Source organism: Papio anubis, chromosome 1, assembly GCF_008728515.1.
Source record: "Papio anubis isolate 15944 chromosome 1, Panubis1.0, whole genome shotgun sequence".
NCBI lineage: Eukaryota > Metazoa > Chordata > Mammalia > Primates > Cercopithecidae > Papio > Papio anubis.
The window spans coordinates 121,037,981-121,053,161 of record NC_044976.1 but is presented as its reverse complement, the minus strand read 5'-3'; the positions used below and the strand labels follow the sequence as shown (position 1 = coordinate 121,053,161).

Here is a 15,181-nt window from a genome sequence, read left to right as displayed (position 1 = left end):
CGCCCCTCCCAGGCAGCCCGGCGTCCAGGAGAGACGTGGCCCCAGGCTCCGAACGGCAGAGGTCTGCCCCTCTCAGGTCGCCTCTAGCAAGTTCTCCACCTTGGGAGAAGCGAGTGGGAGGAGGATGGAGGAGGCCAGGCTGAGCCATCTCTGAGGAATGTGGCTTTGGCAGGACATCCAGTGCCGCCCCGCTCCTCCCTCAGCCCCGCCCAGGGCCCCGGAGCCGGGCCGGGCTCCTCCCTCTCCAGGGGAAGGGCTCGGGGCAGGAATCCCTTCCCTTTCCCCACCCCAGGAGAAGCCCCAGAGCGTAGGCCAACGCGTACGGCAGAAAGGGGGACAGAAGGCAGGGCTAGAGAAAGGAAACAGGAAAAAAGAGCTTCGACAAGCCAATTGCCCTTCGCTCAGGCCCCAGAGGAAAGGCGCAGATTCCGGGAGACTTCCCAGAGAGACTCGGCCCAAAATAAAGGGCACCGCGGCCGCGCAGCCCTTCCCTCAGCTCTGGAGCCCAGCGCCCCACACCACACCTCAACTGGGAGAACTGGTGACCTCTAGTGGCCCATGACCAGCCTGCAGGGCCTGGGGCTGGCAGGGATCCTCTGGCCCAAACTCTCCTCCTGGGCTCTAATGCTGTTCCCCTGCGCACCCTACCTTCTGCCTTCACACTGCTGAGGGGCCCGTAGCCGACAAGGAAGAGCCCGCTTCTCATTTGTCATGACCATCTTTAATAAAAAATAAATTAGTTCTGGGTGGGAACCATTTCAGGAGGCAGGGAGTGGGGCTAGGGGCTGGGGGCGTCTCATGCTCACATTTCTCTTTTTTACTCTGCCCAGCTGGGCCTTGCTCTGAAGAGGCAGTCTCTCTCCTCCTGCCTTCCTGGGTAAGGCAGGATTGGCAGTGGCTGACGCCAGCCCTAGCTAATTAGGGAGGCAGGGGTAGAGATACTAGGCAAATGAGAAGGGGTCAGAGACACAGGGCGGCTTAGAAGATATGAGGCCTGAACATGAGAAATGAGGCCTAGGCCACAAAACTGGAGTTGGTGGGGAGACCACACTCTAAGTAGCTCAAATTAGCAAGGAACTGCAGACTTGCTTTCCTCTCCACCTAGGAAAATCTCAGGGAAACAGGTCTTGTCCTTCTCAGTCTGTGTAACTTCTTTTTGAAAAATGATACACGTTTGAGCACACACATCCATGCAGTCCCAAAAGCACACCTGAGGCATATGTGCACACACCCATCACACCACCACATGGGCCCAACCATAGCCCTGAAAGTCACTTTCTGTCACCTTGCCACCCTCTGTCACCTGGAGGACATCCCTGCTGAGACTGGGACAGGCTGGAGAGCCAGGGGGTTCAGAGTGGGCTGATCAATGGGTGACCGATGGTGGCATAGAAAACCATGAGGGTGCCCCAGACCCCTTTCAGGAGGGATCCTGGGGAGACCGCTCCAGGACATGTGCGCAAGAGCGGCAACAGGTGGCTGTGTAGTAGGGGTAGACGCAGAGCCGGGCCTGTACCACCAGGGGGCAATGTGGAGAGCTGTCCTTGCATTGATCATCTAGGGACAGAGGAGGCCAGTGGGCACAAGACAGTCACCAGGACCCACCTCTCTGGGAATGGGTGTGCTGCCCATTCCCACTGGTCCCTTCTCATCTCCTCCCATACTTCAGCTAATCCACTCTATTGGGGATTGGGGAGAGGGGGCTCTTTACCAGGGCGCTGGCTGCAGGGTTGGCTGTTACAGGGGCGCTTCCTGGAGGGCCGCAGTTGAGGAGGGCATCGGGTGCTGAGGGTCTGGTTGGCGCTCAGGCACTGGACCTCCCGTGTCTGCGTTCCCCCTTGACAGGAGCGAGAACACTGGGGCGACCCCGGCCATCATATCAGACCTTTGCCAGGCCTGGGATCCTCCTTAACCCCCGGCTGCCACCTCTCTCCCCAAAAGGTGGTGGTGGGGACCCTCCTAGGACATTGTGAAATCCCAAGTGGAGGGGGCCCATCTGTCCTCCAAGTCTATAAGAAGTAGGACAGTGGTAACGCTTGGCTGGGCTTATTCTGGGGCACAGAGAGGCCTGGAAGGGTACAGTGAGAGGACCTCCCCTGGGGGCCCAGGCTGAGCAGGGCAGGGCAGCCAGGCACTCACCGGGCTCCAGGGTGTGGAAAACCATCGGTCCTGGCAGGCCTGCCCTTGACAGGGCTGCAGGGCAGGGGGCCTGGGGAGGTGAGAACAGTTGCTTGGAGAAGTCACGTTGAATTCCGTCCCCAGTTTGGAGACACAGATGATGTCTCTACGCTGTGTGCCGGAGCCACATTCGGAGGAACACTAGTGTAGGGGGAGGGCAGGGTGATGAGGGGAGGGGAGGACAGAGAGTGCCCCAAGTGCCCACAAGGAATCCCACTGGGACTGGCACCCCCTTCCTGCCCTCAGCAGGCGCTCAGCTCACCTCACCCCAGGGCCCTGTGTACCAGCGCCAAGTCCTCTCACAGGGCCCCAGGCTGCAGGCACGCATATCAGGGGGCCGGCTTCCTGGTGGACAGCTCTGCCCAGTTCCTGCTCCTGCTTCTCCCTGGCCTGGCCCGAGGGCTGCCCCACTCCCAAGGCAGACCACAGAGCGCCGCTGGATTCCCGTCCCACACTCGGCTGAGCACTGCAGAGGAGGAGAGCGGCCTGCGTGAGGGGCCTGCTGGTGACTGGCACAAGGGACAGGAGAGGGGGCAGGGAGGGATGCATCCTGGGTCCGAATCCTGGGCGGTAGGGAACGTCCCCGGGTACCAGGCCTGGACGGGGAATCCTAGCTGGGCCCCTCATGGAAGTTGTTCTCACTTACCTCTGAGTTCCCAGCGTCAAGCATATAGCAGGCACTTGATCAATACAAGTTTATTGAGCTGTGCTGGAAAGGCTGAGGTGTCCTGGGCATGGTCACCCAGGATGCAGGACATGGCTGGGGGTTCGGGGCTCACCTTGGAGTTCCAGTCGCTGTGGAACCAGGCGGTAGTACAGGGCCCCATGTCACAGGCCTCTCTGCTGGGGGGCTGCGGGGGGCCTGACGCGCACTCCTGCTCACTCACTTCATCACCATTGTTCCCAACACAGCGAACCTGCCGGCTTCTCTGGCCCCGGCCGCACCGCACGGAGCACTGAGGGGGTGAGGGGAATCCAGGGAGCTGGGCTTCTCAGCCAGCCTCCAGCTCTAGGGCTTCAGAACCAGGCTCTGCCTTCGATCCCCAGCCCAGCAGTCACATGGTTTCATGGGCTGAGGAGGAGGCTGAGCCCTAGGGCCCCAGGCCCCCAATCCCTGATTCAGTCCCTTATCTGACTTCTATATTGGGGGTCCATATGAAACCCTGTTTGTAAATAGTTTCTGCTGATGAAAAAGAAGTTGAAAAACCGCTGCTCTTGTTCACCAGTACCCATTCCCCTCCCCGGCACCTTGCCCGGGCACACTCACCTGGCTCCAAGGAGAGCCAACTTCCCAATGGCCACAGAGGCGCAGCTGGCAAGACTGGGTGATGTTGGGCCGGGGGAGATGTCCACAGCGCTCCGGGGGCACCGAGGAGCCACCCCCCCCAAACTCCTGCCGGCATTGCAGCTGGCGGTGCTGGGTGCCAGGGCCACAGGAGCGGCTGCAGGATGTCCACTCACCAGCCTCCCAGCTTCAGGCACCAGCAGGGCAGGGAAGAGATGGAGACACAGATGAGATATGTGGGGCTGCCATGGCAGGGGAGATGGAAGACACATTGGACATGGGGGCCTCAGAGGAGAGTGGGCACGTTTGGCGTTTGGAGTCTGGGTTCCTGGGGGGCTCAGCCTGCCATGGCTTTCTTGCTGCCTACCGAATGTCCGCCTTTCTAATCTAATGTTGTCTCTCTGCAGCCAGGAGATGTCGCGTTGAGTGCAGAATTCAGGTAAGATTCTGGGGGCAACTGCTGTGTTTCCAGTACCCTAACCCTCCCCGTGGGCCATACTCACTATGGGGGGCACGGGGCGCCGTGGCAGGGTTCAGGGGAGGCTGGGGGCCTGGCACCCACGGCACAGCTGCGTTCATCCACTTCCTCTCCCGACTCACGGGAGATGCAGAGGAAAATGGGGCGCCAGACACCTGAGTGGGTGAGAAGGCAGCCAGGGAGGCAGGAGGCTGGAGCCCAAGCTCAGTGGTGTCCCAGATGCAGGGTCGGGCGTGGCCCCACTATCCCGGATGCAGGATCAGGAGTGTCAGTTGGGGGGCTTGGACTGAGGTGCTGGTCCAAGGTGCGATGTCTCACCTTTCCCACAGGACGCTGAGCATGCGGAGTGTCCCACTCGTTTCCAGTACGCAGCTGGAGACCCCAGGGGTGTCCTGGGATGGGGCGGGGCGGGCATCTGGGGGATCCGCACCTGGCGCTGGAGAGTGCCTGGGGTCCGGGCTGGGCGGGGCGCTGGAGCGAGTGGGGGCTCCACCCTCAGAATCTCTGTGCAGGGGAGCAGGCGAATCAGATGCCACCCCACTGCCCCAGAGCCACCCCTGCAGCTTCTCCCTCCTCCTTCCAAGTGCAGGGGTCAGAGTCTTACCCGGCTGAAGCTGGGGGACAGCAGGCTCTGGGGTGGGGTTCTCAAGGATTGGAGGAGATGAAGAGATGACATACTGATAAAATACGCCTGGGTTTTCCTCCTGAAAGATCATCTGGGGAGAAGAGAAGATAATGAATGTTTGGGGGTGGCCAGAGGGGGATGCCACCAGCTCTATCTCCCATCTTGACAACCACAGCTCTGCCCTTAGAGGGAACAGCCTCCCTCCCCAGCATCCAGCTGCCCCTGGCCCCAGGCTCACATAGACATCCACAGGCTGGGTGGTGGGGCCTTCAGCCGACAGACTCTCCCCTTTGCCCTCCTCCCTGGGAGGACGGTTATATCGAAAGACGGTCCCGCCGGCCCTGTACGACCCAGGGGGATCCACAGCCCAGTTCCCATTGATGATGGACCGGCCCCCAGGGCCACGAAGTGCTGCAGGTCAGAGGTGAGAGATTGGGAAATTCCAGGGTGATAATACTTTCCTCCTCCCACACTGTGTCCTCAGCCTATAGAAGCTCCCACCAGAACCTAAGATCCCCCCAAGCCCTCTCAGCTTCCTCACTCCTTCCACAAGGGGAGGGGCCAGACCCTGGACTTCCCCGTTTGGCTTGCTCACTGCACTGAGTGGGGGTATGGAGGGCTGAACAGAGATGGAAGTGAAAGGGAGGCAGCTGGGTGCTCACCCAGGTAGTTGGAGCTAGGCCGGAGCTGGGCAATCTGGAGCCGCGAGGCTCCCGCTGGAATCCACAAGATCTTCTGATAGCCCAGGGGGCCCCCTCGGTCAGTGAGGTTCCCCGAAACAAGGCGACAGGTAGAATCATCACCCCCACAGACTCCACAGCCATCAGGACGCCTGCCAGAGCCAAGGATCCCATCACAGCCGGGGCTCTGGAGAGAGTGAGGTGAGGCAGCGGCCACAGAATGCCAGACACCACCTCAACCCCACCCCGGTCCCCTCGGGAGCCTCAGCTCACTACCCTGCTTTTTGTGCTACAAGTGAGAGCACAAAAGCAGCCCCACCGTCCCCAGTCAGACCCAGGGACACGGACAGGTGCCCGATCAGATCCTTCAGGCTCTGCTCAGCCCAGCTTGGCAGGTTAAAATTCTCCCTTGGTTATCTCAGTATGGTGTTTTGTTGTTGAATTAATTAATGAGACTGTGCAAATACGTGTGTGTGCATGTGTGCATGTGTTCATGCATGTGTCTACATGTGTATGTGTACAGGTGTGCGTGCGCATATGCGTGTGTGCATGTGTGTCCGTGTGTGTCTGTGTGCATATGCATATGTGCATGTGTTCATGCACGAGTGCACATGTGTATGCATACATGTGTCTGTGTCCATATGTGTGCATATGCATGTGTGTCTGCATACGTGTGTGTACATGCTTGCATGTGTGCATATGTTCATGCATGTGTGTGTACATGTGTATGTGTACAGGGGTGTGTATCTGTGCGCATATGCGTGTGTGTGTGTGTGCACCCCGTCTTCCCTCACCAGACAGCGTCCAGCCACACAGATGTCAGGGGCTCCAGGCTGACATAGGGTCCCATCCTGGACCTTTTCGGTGTGACGGACATAGAAGCGGAAGCCACGGGGCCGGCAGTTCAGTTCACAGCGCTGGGAGCCCTGGACTAAGGGACAGGGTAGAAGGGTGGTTAGTGGGCTCCCTGGTGGGAGGTTAGCTGAGAGAGGCCCCGGGGGGGCACCTTGAGGTTGCCCAGGTCACTGTGGATGAAGGAAATGTGACAACAGCACAAGCTGAGAAGGTGGTCAGGGCCGGCACAGTGGCTCATGCCTATAATCCCAGCACTTTGGGAGGCCGAGGCCGGTAGATCATTAGGTCAGGAGTTCAAGACCAGCCTGGCCAATATGGTGAAACCCCATCTCTACTACAAATACAAAAATTAACCGGGCATGGTGGCACATGCCTGTAGTCCCAGCTACTTGGGAGGCTGAGGCAGGAGAATTGCTTGAACCCAGGAGGCAGAGGTTGCAGTGAGCCGAGATCTGCATTCCAGCCTGGGTGACAGAGCGAGACTCTGTCTCAGAAAAAAAAAAAAAAAAGGAAGGTGGTCAGGTCAGTCGAGGTCACTGAGACCATCAAGGGGACTCTGAACCGAGAGAGGAGCAATCCCTGACGCCCATGATTCTGTGTGTTCAGAGCTCTTGAGTGCTTGTCTTGGTGTCAACACAGGCCTAAAATGAAGCGGATGGTAACCTGGGAGCAACCGATACGGTAGTGCCCAGGATACGTGGCACACCTCCACCCAGCTGTCACGGCTGGACAGGATCTCTCCCACTGTGGCCCTCTTGTGTCACAGCCACCTGACCCCCAGTGATGGCCTTCCCAGAGGAGTCCGGACAAAGCGTGTCTCCCGCACCTCCTCCTCCCACCCCGACCCCTCTGCAGACCACTCGCCGCCACCTGTGCTGTCTCCTGACCCAGCCCCAGGGAGAAGAAAGAAGGCACGGCGCAGGGGAAGCAGAGGGGCTGGAAGTCATTCAGGGCTGGGAGTAAGCAGGTGTCTCCTCTCCCCTTCATCCCCAATTCCAAGTCATCACTGCCCAGGGGTGGGCAAGAAACCTCACCTTCGGTGAAGGGCTCCCACTGGTACAGCTGGCCCATGAATTCCTGGGAGTTAAAGGCCGCGCACTGCAGGGCCCGGGGGTCTGGCTGCTCGGGGGGGCAGGGCTGCGGTGAGGGGTACAAAGGAGTCAGAGCTGGGGAGCAAAATGAGGGTAAGGTCAGGGCTGAACCTGGGGAGCAGGCGGGAGGATCAGGTCAGCGGAAGAGCTCCAAGACCCCTGCCCTGAGGTGGTCAGATGCCAAGGCCCTTCTCCCTCAGGGGCCGAGAAGAAGCTGAGGGCCCAGCTTCAGGGCGGGGAGGCCACAGTGGAGGTTGGGGTTGGGAGGGGAGACCCGAGGAGACTCACCGCTTGGCTGCAGGCTCTTAGCTGCTCACTCTCCCCAGAACATCTTGGAATAGGGCTACTGGGAGCAAAGAGGCTCCAGAGGGAGCTGGCATGGGGGCCGTTGCTCAGCAGGGGCAGCCAGCCGTCCGGATGCTGAGGGTCAGGCTCCAGGCGGTGCCCGTGAGGAGTCCCCCCCATTCCCCAGGGCCCCTGGCCCTGCTGGCCTCGGCCCCGAGGGACTGAAGGGAAAGGATCAGGGCGTCTCCCTGCTACCTGGGGACTGGCCCAACTCTGGGAACTTGGCCTTCGTGGCTGAGAGGATGCACGGAAGAAGCCACCTTCTCCTAAGGAGTGCGTGGGTGAGGGGGGCTCTGTGTCAGAGGCCTGGGCTCTGGGGTGGTGCTGTGGAGGGGCAGGCCTGGTTCTGGGAGCCACCTCTGTCTGAGCAGTTTCAGGGCTTAGAGGTTCTGCTTGGGGGGATGGGGTGTGGACAGACAGTTCTGTGGGAGGGAGCTCAGTTTGGGGGCTGCCGTTTGTGGAGAATGGCTCTGCTCTTGGAGTAGGGGATGGAATGGGCTCTTCCCCTCTAGAAGAAATCAGGGACAGCTCAGATCTGGGTGGCCTCCGAGGGTGCCTGCGGTTCCGGTGCAGTGGCAATGCAAAGGGCACTCTCCCATAACCGAACATTCCTGGTTTGATGGGGTCTCGAAGCCGGGACCTGAGAAGGTGTTTCAGATGTGGGGGCACAGCTCTGACCACCTCTGACCCTGTTTCCCCAGTTTACTTCCTGGCACCAAAGACAAGCCCTCTGAAGTCACCCGTGCTCCCCTTTCCTTCTTGCTAAGCCCCCACCTTGCCCAAGGCCCACCTCTTCCACCCAGGCCTCTCACCTCCTGGCCGCTTGAATCTCCTGGGTCTCCTCTCTCCCTAGGTGGGAAGCAGGACCTCGAAGTGGGCCACCCCTTCCCCGAGACTGTGTCCTGTACAAGGGGAAGGTTTCTGGAGAAGTCTGGGGTCTGGGACCCTGGCCCCGGGGGAGGAGGGCTTCTGGATGTCTTGGGGGCCGGGGAGGGAGGGGCAGACTCGGGCGGAGCTGCACTGTAGGGAGCTGACATGTCCGGCTCCTGCGCTGCACCCCCACCCCGCAGGGCTGGGAGCAAGAGGCCCACTGGACCCAAGGTCCCCAGACACCTTCGAGGCCCTGGCCCTCCTCTGTAGGTGTCTGAAGAGAGTGTCCGGACAACACCTATATAGAGAAAAAGGTCAGACAGAATTGGAAGGATTAGAGGGAACTGTCCAGAGCGTCCATCTAGACCACCACTGGGGCTCACGGAGTCGCTGCCAGTCCAGGGTCACATTCAGCAGCAGAGGGAGAACTACACCTCGGCCTCTTGGTGTTGTGAGGCAAGTAACTGTGGAGTTGGCAGGGGAGGTGGATGGGCTGTGGGGAAAGGAGGCGTGGCCTGGAGAGATGGGGTGGGAGCCCAGGGGGAGATGAAAGGGTGGCAGGCAGGCTGCAGCTGCTCACTTGTCCAAAGCTCACCTCCTGATCCAGGCAGAGCTGAGGGAGGGACAGAAGCAGCAGCAGCAGCAGATACAGCCAGGGCCTGCAAACCAAAGGCCATGGGAGGGACGTCAGACTGGAGCCAGAGGGGGTGTTGCAACACCACCCTCCGCCCCCAGCCGGCTCCCCATATCCTGACTACCAACTTCTCAGAAAGCAGAAGTTACTCATCACTTCCCCTGCCCCTCCCAGTGGTCCTCTTTCCCTCACTTCCAGACACGGAGCCGTCCCAGCAACCCCCCCTTCCCTCCCCCCCATGGCTCCTTCTCTCACCTGCCTGCCCAGTTCTCCATCACTCCCCCCTCTACTGCCCCAGGGCAAAGGAGGAGCGGACTGGTCACAAAAACTACACAGCCATCTGGGCAGGCATCTGGGTGTGGAGGGTGCTCTCTGCAGGGACAGAAGCCTGGTGGTTACCTCTCCAGTGTCCAGAGAGCTTGGGGCTGGGAGGACAGATCAGAGTGGAGGAGGTGGTGAGACTGGCCCACCCCTTTAGGATCCTCAGGGTGGGAGCAGGGAGGATCACTGCCTTGTCCATCTGTAGAGGCTACATGGTCGGGGGCTGACCTCAGCCTTCCAACTAAGGCTCAGTCCCCACTCCTGGGCCCTGTAGGGGCTTCTTAGCTCCTCCCCAAATCCTACCTAGAGACTGTTTCTAGGCCGGCTCAGGCACACACAAACGGCTTTTTTTTTTTTTTTTTTCTGAGATGGAGATCTCACTCTGTCATCCAGGCTGGAGTGCAATGGTGCCACCAAAGCTCATTGTAGCCTCAAACTCACAGGCTCTCCTTCCTCCTCAGCCTCCTGAGTAGGTGGGACTACATGCGTGCACCACCACACCCAGCTAATTTTTGTATTTTTTGGTGGAGACGGGATCCAGCTAAATTGCACAGGCTGGTCTCAAACTCCTGGCCTCAAGCGCTTCTCCCGCCTTGGCCTCCCAAAGTGCTGGGATGACAAGTGTGAGCCACCGCACCCAGCCAGAGGGCTCCTTCTAAAATGGTTGTCATCTGCTCCCACTCCTGCCCTCCCAGAGGTGCCTAGAAAGTAGAGGAGGAAGGCTCCACTGAGGATGTGCCAGACACTCTCTCTGAGGATCCACCAGAAGCCCCTTCCTCGGGTCTTCCAGAAACGAGACCTTCCCCAGCCATTTCATCTCAACGAGAAAGCCATTGCCTCCTGGCTTTCTCTTCCCTTCTGTGGAAGAGATGTGCGGGAACATCCAGGCACATCTCAGACACTTTTGGCCAAGGGATAAGCTAAATGGGTTGACGGTTTAATCTCTAGAGAAGAAGCCGGCAATGTAACACCCACTCTGGGTGCCAGCATCCAGCATTGGTTCAGTGAGGGCTTGTTTCCTGTGCGGCTCTACCAGCTGGGGAAGCGGGAAGGAGAGGTGCAGCCACGGCTGCCTCTTGCCCCAGCCACAGGCCTCTCATTCTCAAGAGCCAGGAAGTCCATCTGAAGTTCAGCTTTGAACACTGGAGAAGTGAGGCTTGGAACCCTCCCGAGCCACAAAGCCTGACTCTCCTTGCCCCCTTCTCACTTAGAGGCCTTCCCACCCCTGCTCCTCATCCCACTCTTGGGTCTGCTTTCCAGGAAAAAAAAAAATCTGTTTCTGTTGGATCTGAAAGGCACCCGGGAAAGGAATCCAGGGAGCCCTCGAATTGCTGAGGTGGGCCAGTTCTGGGGCAGAAAATGACCAAGAGAAGGGAAGGAATGTGCCTGGGGGCAGACACTGCGCCCCACTGCCCTCCCTGAGACCTAGGGCTCATAATTTGAGGGAGGGGTCAGAGTGGCTGAGCCAGAGCGGGCGTGCCTCACGGTTTAGGGTTGGGGAGGGGGTTGCCGATGGCCACTCCTTCCCCTGGCTGGGCCGGCCACTGAGGTCAGCAACTCCGCCCTGACTGAACGGGGGAGGCCAGGGTCTCCAGAGAAGGGCCCATGTTCCACCCAAGTGTTCAGGCTCTGCCTGACTCTGTTACTCCAGCTGAGGGAAGAAGAAAGGGGGTGATGGTCACTGCCGGCCCCTTCTCTGATGCCGACCCCTCTCCATGCCCTCTCTGCCTCTGTTTCTCTCTGCCACCCAGATCTCACCGCCCCTCTCCACGGGTCTACCCAGTACACATAATCCCGTCCCGAGCTGGGTTTGGCCTTGGCAGTTCCCTGGAGAAGTGAGGGGTGGGGGTGACGTGAGCTCCCGGGGCCCAGGCCAGGCCTGGCTCCCTCTCTGGAAAAGTCCCACCCCACCCTCCCCTGCGCAGCCCGGCAGGGGCCCATGCCCCCTCCTCTGCAGAAACACACGCACATTTGTGCTTCTCACCCCTTTCCATGTCCCTCATTTGGTGTCGTTCACGGCCCAGGACGAGGAAAGGAGAGGTCAGAGGTTGGTGCCAGAATAGACCCTGGTCTGGACAAATGTGGGCTCCTCCGGGCCACACCTCTCCACACTGCCCAGTGAAGACCAAGGAACAGAGACCTGCGCAGGGCTCACCCCTTCACCCCCAGGTCTCCCTGCTGGAGAGTGTGGCTCGACCCCTGTGTTTCTGGAATAGCCACAGAGAATCCCTGCCCTGAGTCCGAATTCCCTGGCCCTCATGGAGCCCTCCACTCCTGGGTCTGGCAGGCCACCCCAACAGGTGTCTTTCTTTTTTGTCAACCTCTTCTGTCATCGGACTGAACTGGATCAAGGGCACCCACCTGCGTCCCTCGCGGCGACCCTGTCCTCCAACTCCAGGAGTTGCAGTAGGGGGGCGGGGGGCACACCGTCCGAGAGCACCCTCCTAGGGAGAGGGCAGGAGGCGCTGCCCGCGCGGGGAGGTCGTGGGTCTGTTTTCCAACTTCGCTGTGTGACTTAGGAGGAATTTTGGCTCACTCCTCGCCCGGGTGATGGGGCCAGAGTTCCACGGGATCAGACCCCCTCCCCAGGAATTCGACCCCAGGGGCTGGAAGATCGTCCGAGACCACCGGAGCTGGGGCCGGGGTCGTGGCGGGGGCGCGACCGACCGCACAGCGCAGGGAGAGGGGACGACGCGGGCGCGCGGGGCTGGCGGTCTAATGGGACCCGGGAGAGGGGCGGCCGGGGCCGGGGTCTCGGGGAGGTCTCTACCTGCTCTGCGCGCCCCGGTGGCCCGTTAACCCTTCTGCGCCCGGACGCTCTCTACAGGCAGCCTCGCTCCGCGGCGGCCACTGCGGCCCCTGAGCCGCTCTCCGGACACCGCCGCCTCGGCCGCGACTCCGCCCTCGTGCCCGCCCCCGCCCCGCCCGCCACGCGCCCCAGCCCGCGCCCCTTGGCGGTCCCGGGGTGGGGACGGTCGGCCTCGCAGTCCCGTTCGCCAGGACCACCCACCCCGGGCTGCGCGCCGGGCGCCCCCGGACGGCTGCGTGAGCAGAAGCCCGGGCGGGCCCAGCCGGGGTCGGAGGCTGCGGTCGCTCCCGGGCGCTGTCCTCGTGTCCGGCTGGGATTAGGGACTTAAGCAGCCCGGGCCTCCGAGTGGCTCGGGTGAGCGGTGCGAGAGCGGCGCGGCGCGGGCGGCCTCCAGGGGCGCCTGGAGCTAGGCGGCCTGGGAGAGCCGCTGGTCCGGGAGGGCGGCCCCCTGGACGGAGGTGCCCGCGGCCCCGGATCCGCGTGGGTCCAGGCTCTCTCCTCCACGCAGCCTCACCTGCAAGCTCAGTCACTCCTAGCTCTCCCGTGTTGGGCAGTGAACCCTGTGGTTCTGATTGCTGGGACTTCTATGAGCTTCGGTTTTTCCCTCAGTAAGGTTTTACACTCGGGACTCAGCGGAAGGACAACGTGCTGACTTCTGAGTCAGAGTGATCTGGTTTTGAATCTCAGCTCCAGCACTTGCCGGCTGTGTGGTCTTCCACAAATACTTCCACCTCTGTGTGGTGCAGTTTGCTCATCTGCAAAATGGGACTAATCTAATATATAGGATGGACTTGGATATGTCTCTTTATCTATTTATATATGGAAGAATGCACCCCAAACTCAGTAGTATTGGTGACATCTGGGGAGGGGTTCAGGGTTGGAAGAGAACTGAAAAAGGCTTTTGCTTTTTACTCTGTGTTATGTTTATTATTATTATTCGAGACGGAGTCTCTCTCTTTCGCCCAGGCTGGAGTGCAGTGGCGCGATCTTGACTCACTGCAAGCTCCGCCTCCCGGGTTCACGCCATTCTCCTGCCCCAGCCTCCCCCGTAGCCGGGTCTACAGGCGCCCGCCACCAAGCCCGGCTAATTTTTTGTATTTTTAGTAGAGACGGGGTTTCACCGTGTTAGCCAGGATAGTCTCGATCTCCTGACCTCGTGATCCGCCCGTCTCAGCCTCCCAAAGTGTTGGGATTACAGGCGTGAGCCACCGTGCCCGGCCTCTTGTTATTAATATTATTATTATTGAGACGGAGTCTCATTCTTGTCGCCCAGGCTGGAGGGCAATGGCACGATCTCGGCTCACTGCAACCTCCACCTCCCGGGTTCAAGCGATTCTCCTGCCTCAGCCTCCTGAGTAGCTGGGATTACAGACGCCCGGCGAATTTTTTTTTTTTTTTTTTTGTATTTTTAGTAGAGACAGGGTTTCACCATCTTGGCCAGGCTGACCTTGAACTCCTGACCTCAGGTGATCCAAGTGCTGGGATTACAGGCATGAGCCACCGCGCCTAGCCGTGTTATGTTATTTTTGTGAATTTTTTAACCACAAGAGTAATCCATCTATTAGTTTTATCTTTTTTTTTTTTTTTTTGAGACGGAATTTCACACTTGTTGCCCAGGCTGGAGTGCAATGGCGTGATCTCGGCTCACTGCAACCTCTCCCTCCCAGGTTCAAGTGATTCTCCTGCCTCGGCCTCCCGAGTAGCTGGTATTAGAGGTGTGCACCACCACGCCCGGCTTATTTTATATATTTTATATTTTTTAGTAGAGACGGGGTTTCTCCATGTTGGTCAGGCTAGTGTCAAACTCCCAACCTCAAGTGATCCTCCCGCCTTGGCCTCCCAAAGTGCTGGGATTTCAAGCGTGAGCCACCACGCCCGGCTATTATTTATTAAAAATAAATAATATATGTCAGCTGGGCGTGGTGGTGAAAACCTATAGTCCTAGCTACTCAGGAGACTGATGGGGGAGGATCGCTTGAGCCCAGGAGTTTGAGGCTGCAGTGAACTATGAACTATGACTGTGCCACTGCACTCCAGCCCCTGCGACAGAGAGAGACCTTTCTCAAAAAATAAATACACAAATAAAATACGTAAAATGACTGGCATAGAGTAGACAATAAATGGTCACTGCTATTTTTATATTTTTACTTTTTTTTTTTTTGAGATGGAGTCTTGTCCTGTCACCCAGGCTGGAGTGCAGTGGTGCCATCTCTGCTCACTGCAACCTCTGCCTCCTGGGTTCAAGCGATTCTCCTGCCTCAGCCTCCTGCCTGCTGGGATCACAGGCGCGAGCCACCACAACTGGCTAATTTTTTGTATCTTTAGTAGAGATGGGGTTTCACCGTGTTGGCCAGGCCGGTCTTGAACTCCTGACCTCATGATCCTCCTGCCTCAGTCTCCCAAAGTGCTGGGATTACAGATGTGAGCCACTGCGCCCGGCCTATATTTTTACTTTCTATTTACTGACGCGTTGTGTTTTGTTGGGTCTACTCAGTGTTTTAAAGGTTTTTGTTTGTTTGTTTTTTGTTTTTAAGACAGGCTAGTTTCAAACTCCTGGGCTCAAGAAATCCTCCTTCCTTGGGCTCCTAAAGTGCCAGGATTACACGCATGAGCCACTGGGCCCAACCTAAAGGTGTATTTTTTTTTTTTAATAACTTGTCAATACCTATTTTAAAACCTGGATATTTTCAAATTTCCCTTGAAAAACTAAAACACAAAAATAGAAGCTCTAACAACATTGTCGTGCATCCTCACAAAATATCGGAGGTCTTTGGTTCCCCTACCTGTCATTTCTTGGGCACCTTTTGCACTTGATGTTGAGGAAGCAGCAAGAGGACAGTCTCTAGCCTCAAGGAGTTGGGTCTGATCAGGCACAGACACTGCAGGTAATGGGGTCATGGGAAGGTTAATACTGGGCTCAGCTGAAGGAGATGTTATCTCTAAGAAGATGATGGATATGAAAACATAAAATGCTTTCAAAATGTAAGAATTGGGCTGGGTGCGGTGGCTC

At 58.6% G+C, this 15,181-nt stretch overlaps 2 protein-coding genes across 8 annotated transcripts; both read right to left on the bottom strand.

The window, feature by feature from the left end:
* Window positions 1-702: 702 nt before the first annotated feature.
* Window positions 703-12,833, bottom strand: ADAMTSL4 (ADAMTS like 4). Of its 7 annotated transcripts, none has more exons than XM_021923398.2 (19): window positions 12,133-12,833; window positions 11,347-11,876; window positions 9,297-9,413; window positions 9,003-9,066; window positions 8,350-8,705; window positions 7,481-8,177; window positions 7,136-7,238; window positions 6,041-6,177; window positions 5,229-5,433; window positions 4,805-4,977; window positions 4,546-4,657; window positions 4,260-4,445; window positions 3,967-4,096; window positions 3,446-3,650; window positions 2,958-3,134; window positions 2,441-2,644; window positions 2,140-2,319; window positions 1,712-1,856; window positions 703-1,557 (listed from the first exon to the last, which is right to left on the bottom strand). In XM_021923398.2, the coding sequence occupies exons 3-19, from the start codon at window positions 9,314-9,316 to the stop codon at window positions 1,421-1,423; spliced, it is 3,231 nt and encodes a 1,076-aa protein (XP_021779090.1). In that variant the 5' UTR covers window positions 9,317-9,413; window positions 11,347-11,876; window positions 12,133-12,833; the 3' UTR covers window positions 703-1,420. The 7 variants fall into 7 exon arrangements, with proteins under 7 accessions (XP_021779090.1, XP_021779106.1, XP_031508431.1 ...); XM_021923414.2 differs by lacking the exons at window positions 9,297-9,413; window positions 12,133-12,833 and adding an exon at window positions 9,441-9,466 and having other exon boundaries at window positions 8,350-8,439; window positions 8,651-8,705; window positions 11,724-11,877; XM_031652571.1 differs by having other exon boundaries at window positions 9,297-9,466; window positions 11,724-12,833.
* On the bottom strand, window positions 10,442-11,365 carry LOC101018850. The gene is given in 5 exon segments (XM_017946896.2): window positions 10,442-10,631; window positions 10,633-10,839; window positions 10,842-11,005; window positions 11,008-11,117; window positions 11,119-11,365. Coding segments are annotated over 5 exon segments (762 nt in total). The 5' UTR covers window positions 11,334-11,365; the 3' UTR covers window positions 10,442-10,565.
* Window positions 12,834-15,181: the final 2,348 nt, after the last annotated feature.

Excerpts from the sequence above, each read along its gene's own strand:
- ADAMTSL4 (XM_031652571.1), bottom strand. The coding sequence starts at position 9,316 with ATGGAGAACTGGGCAGGCAG. Across the intron at positions 4,658-4,804 it reads CCCAGCCTGTGGATGTCTAT|ATGATCTTTCAGGAGGAAAA; the intron begins GTGAGCCTGGGG and ends TCTTCTCCCCAG. Across the intron at positions 4,097-4,259 it reads CTCAGCGTCCTGTGGGAAAG|GTGTCTGGCGCCCCATTTTC; the intron begins GTGAGACATCGC and ends TCACCCACTCAG.